This window comes from Perkinsus marinus (assembly GCF_000006405.1).
Source record: "Perkinsus marinus ATCC 50983 genomic scaffold scf_1104296937060, whole genome shotgun sequence".
NCBI lineage: Eukaryota > Perkinsozoa > Perkinsida > Perkinsidae > Perkinsus > Perkinsus marinus.
This window is the reverse complement of record NW_003213929.1, coordinates 283,137-288,105: the sequence shown is the minus strand read 5'-3', so window position 1 is coordinate 288,105 and position 4,969 is coordinate 283,137. Positions and strand designations below refer to the sequence as shown.

General features: G+C 49.7%; 3 protein-coding genes across 3 annotated transcripts in view; all 3 read right to left on the bottom strand.

Annotated features, from left to right (window-relative positions):
* Positions 1–44: 44 nt before the first annotated feature.
* Pmar_PMAR007007 (equilibrative nucleoside transporter, putative) lies at positions 45–1,368 on the bottom strand (the record flags this gene model as incomplete). The annotated part of the gene is made up of 6 exons (XM_002783433.1): positions 45–241; positions 291–390; positions 450–553; positions 749–849; positions 924–1,173; positions 1,224–1,368. The coding sequence occupies 6 exons, from the start codon at positions 1,366–1,368 to the stop codon at positions 45–47; spliced, it is 897 nt and encodes a 298-aa protein (XP_002783479.1).
* An 824-nt stretch (positions 1,369–2,192) lies between these two features.
* Positions 2,193–3,255, bottom strand: Pmar_PMAR007006 (hypothetical protein). The gene is made up of 6 exons (XM_002783432.1): positions 3,147–3,255; positions 2,926–3,023; positions 2,801–2,878; positions 2,636–2,760; positions 2,456–2,589; positions 2,193–2,405 (listed from the first exon to the last, which is right to left on the bottom strand). Exons 1-6 carry the CDS (start codon positions 3,243–3,245, stop codon positions 2,268–2,270), a joined length of 672 nt encoding a protein of 223 aa, XP_002783478.1. The 5' UTR covers positions 3,246–3,255; the 3' UTR covers positions 2,193–2,267.
* A 504-nt stretch (positions 3,256–3,759) lies between these two features.
* The window catches only part of Pmar_PMAR007005 (alpha methylacyl-coa racemase, putative), a gene marked incomplete at both ends in the record, with an annotated part of 2,013 nt that continues 803 nt past the window's right edge, over positions 3,760–4,969 (bottom strand). The window contains 3 exons of the mRNA XM_002783431.1: positions 3,760–3,943; positions 4,188–4,343; positions 4,385–4,487. Coding sequence (XP_002783477.1) covers positions 3,760–3,943; positions 4,188–4,343; positions 4,385–4,487 — 443 coding nt within the window. The remainder of the gene's footprint in view (positions 3,944–4,187; positions 4,344–4,384; positions 4,488–4,969) is intronic.

The window sequence follows — 4,969 nt, the reverse complement described above, 5'->3', positions numbered from 1 at the left end:
GGATAACAGAATAGTCTGATACCAGTGAGCGGGGGCCAATGCCGTTAAAGTATAGCAAGGAATAGCAGTGAGGATCTGATGGAAATTCGACGAGCGGATGGTTCCTCCAACGCACAAGGCTTAGGACTTACAGCAGGATAGCAAGCCGTAGTCAAAACGAACTGTAGGAAGATGACGAGCTCGTTGAACCACACTCTGCGGAGAACCTTCCAAATGTCCACCTCCTCTTCTTCTTTCTTATCTGAAAGAAATGTGGTACGCGTGGTCTGATACCGCAGTGGATGGGCTACCCAGTAGAGTCTCCTGGCTGGATGAAACCTCGTCCTCGTGGATGTGAGCAGAGATCGGCATCTTCATGAGAGACACGTAACTTGTGATACAAACTACCACCTGCCGATACGAGCAAAAACATAGAAAAATCATAGAAAATTTCCAGGGGAGTGACTCACCGTTGCGAGAGCAGCCAAAAAGTAGATGGATGTTGAGTCAGCCTGGGAGGTCGAGATAAGCTTGGTAATGTCTCGGTAAACGACAGACACAAAAGTAGAGAAACCTGAGGTAAAAACGAGAATTGATTTTTACAAAATCCCATCGAATTTCTCGCGGCCTCGCCACGGTGTGGCGTACCAATGCCGATCTGAAGCGCCTCTTGCATCTTAGGCGAATATTGCGAGTTCAGCGCGAATAGAGCGGAATCAAGGAAACCAGTTGTTATCGACATTGCGAACCTGCACACGACAGGACGTACCGATGCCGATCTGTAGAGCCTCCTGCATCTTGGGCGAATATTGCGAGTTCAGAGCTAGTAAAGCGGAATCCAAAAACCCAGTCACCACAGACATCAAGAACCTAGAACGACCACCAACCCCGTTAACCCACTGGACGACTACTATAAAGGGATGAACTACGACTAGAATACTTACACTAGGCCGAGTAAGATGTCATAAACGACCTCGGCGGGTAGTCCCAACCAACGGAAAAGAAAGATGACGAACAAGCAGCAGAATTGTCCGCTGAAGCCACCCAGGATCCGTCGATGGAACTTCATAGACTTGCCCAAGGAAAGGATGAGGACCGTCATGACCGAACCGAACTGGTACAGACAAGTGACCACGAACTCAATGTTCTTGTCAGGGAATAGGGTCTTCCAGTAGTCGAAGGCTGCCCAAATAGCTGAGGAAAAGACGGTATACACTATTATCACAAGACAGATGAGAGCTCACCAGAGATAGGGAACAAGTAACCTATACCTATTATAACCATCCGGGTGTATGCTCCAGTAGTAACGGTCACGAACTTGTTCTTTTCCATCGGACTAGCCTCGCCTCCCGACAAGGTGTTCACCATAGGTTCATTCGATGCACTCATGAGTGATGGTCAATCGAGAGAAAACCAAGTATTACAAAGTCGGAATAACCAACACTGCAAGCAACAGCGCCACTTGATATATTCAAAACACCTCAACGAGGACAGAGGTAACTACATGTCCCACTACTAGCTTGGAAGTTTCACGGACATAACTTTCCAACAGACCAAGACACAGTCATTCCAAAGCAATAACGCCATAACCGAGCAATAATAACAGCTAGTTAGAAGAGAACACACTACGGAATACACGACTTACTAGGGAGATCTCAGTCGATCTAGTAGCAAAAAGCGAGACCTGGAAAGCTTTGCTGGCTGCACAATACCGCTGTCTCCTCTAAAAACTCATCCCTCAGAGAGATAGCTAACACTGCTCGGACTCCCATGAACAATACCACTATTGCAATAATATCGCCCTTCAGCCTAGTGCCTCTTGTGAGTACACGAATTGCAAGTTGCAGGATGGTTCCGTGAATATCAATGAAGTTGTATATTCATAATTTCTTCATTGTGTCAGTTGCTGAGCCTGTTACATATCCCCCCGTAGCTGTACTAGACCTAGGGATGGAGCTTTAGAGATAGCAATATCCTGTTTGAGAATTCAACGGCTCAACGATTACCCTGTAATGGATGACGACTACATCGCTCACAAAATAGAAGCTACCGCTTTGGGTCTCCCAGGGGCCCTCAATCATCACTCTTCCCTCCTCCTTCCCTGAGCATTCCCATGCCTCGAACCAACGTCCACTAGCAGAAAGCATGTGATCAAAGTAACCCCACTGACGCCCATCTAACATGTGATGTCACTCAACACAACTTGCGGGACATTATCCTTAGAAGCTAGCAATGTACAGGTCACCATCCTACCGTGGGAATTATCATACGTAAGGTAAAGGCTCAGCTTATGCTTCGACACGCTCCACGACCGGCTCTCCTTCCTCGTTTGAATTAGCAGCCTCAACTTTCAGTGGCGAAGTCACTACAGTTTCAACACGCTCGCCGAAGACTTCCTCGAACGTCGGCCACTGTGAGCTGCTTACCTGATGACCAGGATGAACACGTTGCCTACTCACCACGATCAGCCCTATACCAGAATAAAGCGAACGTCGGCTCCTTCAGCTGCACCCCCGTCATCACTGGGCCGGTCCCCAAAGTGGGCCTCAACTTCATGAGACCTCTTCAAGCTGAGCAACGTGTTCTGCTTGAAGTAATGGGAGTTTTGTCCTGACAGTGGTGAGCATCGACCTCATTCCCAAACTTTATGTTATACCACTCCTCCGGTGAATTATCCGACCACTAGGAAAGCCGTGCTGCCGAAGCCACGTGTCTGACTGCCCCTCTGTCCCTGCACGACGTCCCGAAAGGTAAACGATATCGCCCCTCGAAGCTGCATACCTGAGATTCGATGGACCGACCAAGTGGCGCAGCACCCTACTTCTCGAGGAAGTCCCTGGCCATTGCTATGGGCTCGTCCATCTTGTACAGGGAACCATTCAAGAGGATGTTATAGAACCTATAAGGGCCTCCGGGAAAGAACAACGGCAAACAAGCCTCTGGTACTTGGGGCCTTTATCCGTGCCAGCTCGCCGTGTTGCATAGTCGAGTCGCTTGGTGATATCAGCCACAGTGCCGTCCATGTCCACCGATATCATCCGAGGCTACACAACACACACGACTATGACCTCAACATCGTGTACAGAGCCCGACACCCAATGAAACTTCAGCATCGAACCACTCGAGTAAATCGACGTCCCATCACGCGAAAAAGCCCGAGATGGTACCAGTGGCTGAGCCGTGTGTCGGTGAGGCCGTGTGAGGAACCTGTCCATCGTGCACTGCTTCTTCGGTGCCCTGCCATCTGTCAATCGCCGACTTCCCATGTTCAAAACTAACTCGCCAATACCCTAGCCTCCCACCGAAGAGCTATGAGGGCATATTTCGTGAGGGGTCCCTCCTCCCTGGAACTGTATTGACCGACCGAACGACCCAACGTGACACTATTGGTGAACATGAAGTCAAATCTTAAGGGCGATCGGTTTACACTAAGCTAGACGGAATAACATCGTGCGTGTGCTCAGCCAAACACTCCGAATGTGACGAGGAGCTCGCACCTAGTCGTAGAAGGTGACAGAAAAAATATGCAGGTCAAAAAGCGGATGATCACTGAAGGCTGCAATCTCGAGCCCGGTGACACGCGTCTGAGGTGGTACGCGATACGACAAAGTAGTCCACTTACAGCAGTGGCAAAAGTTCACCTGAGAACCCGTGATATCACTTCAACATAGTTCACAAGGGCACACGCTAGTTGAGATGAGAAGTCGAGGAGAGACTCTCGCAAGAGTAGAGTTGGGAGAGGAATGGTAGTCTCAAATGACTTACTCATTTCAATGATGATTAGAGCTTGGATGAGGTCGTGACCGCAGAAGGGCCTGGGCTCAAACGGACTCCAGATCGCACCGGAGGGCAATCGGATAGATTGAATGGCGCGGTGACAAACTTCTGCCCATCAGCAGCAGTACCCCATATTCCGGTAGTGTGGGCCTGCTCAACACGGCACGCTTCATCTGGCTTGTTGATCCTGATCAAAGACCCCATGGAAAGCAAGCAATGCATTGGATATGGAGCATAGCCCTCCCCCCAGTGCGAGAAAACATGCACACGGTCAGCTACATGTGTGGTTAACGCTATGAAAATTTTGGGGAATTCTTGTAGGCTTCTGTACACCTCTACCCGAATTCGTATATAAACTCCTATAACTACCGAGGAAACTTCTGAGCTAAGTTGAGAAAAGTTAAAATCCAATCCAACACTGATCCCCCTACCTAGTGAACCACAGGTCGTGAGTTTCGTCCAAATGCTCCATTTCCTCGAGAGTATGATTCGATATGAAGGACTCGAGGACATCAAAGAGATACCCCAGAAGAGGCGCCAATCTCTCCACCATAGACGAGTGATCAAATGGTGACAACTTGGCCCACCTGAGAGCCTCAACTTACAACGTTAGTTCTGAGCCCCTTACAGGTAGTCGGCGCCGCCTCTGGAGACAGCGTTCAATAGGCGTGCGCGATACCACGGGTTCATGGCAGCCCAGAAGCGTCTGAGGCCCCTGTCTGTTTCCACACCTACCATGAAGCATTCAAACCCCAGTTTACTCCGGGGCTATCGCCCATCCAAGCCCTACATAACATCTGTATCCAGGCCCCATCCTTAGTTCGATGGCAGTTGCACGTGACCAGGGGCCAGGTCCTCCGGCATATCTCGTAGTTTTTCAACACCAATGTGCAAAGAGTAGGTGTCGCGACTACAGGAGCCAACTAAACAGCAGCGAAGACGTGTATCATTTGACCAGGTGACTGAACATACGGTTGAGCTGCAGTTCCAAAGACCACTACGGATGTAGGACATGTTCACAGCAATACCCCTAGCGGTCATTCGACGGTGTAGGAGCGCACAGAGGAAACCAGCACATACCTAGATGAGCGATAACTAATAGAATACGAGCGCATAGACAACGTAACCACCTGAGTGGAAATGAGGAGGTCCCCATAGTGCCATGGCAGCCTCGGAAGATGGCGACCACCCACGCCCTTGACCATAGTGATCA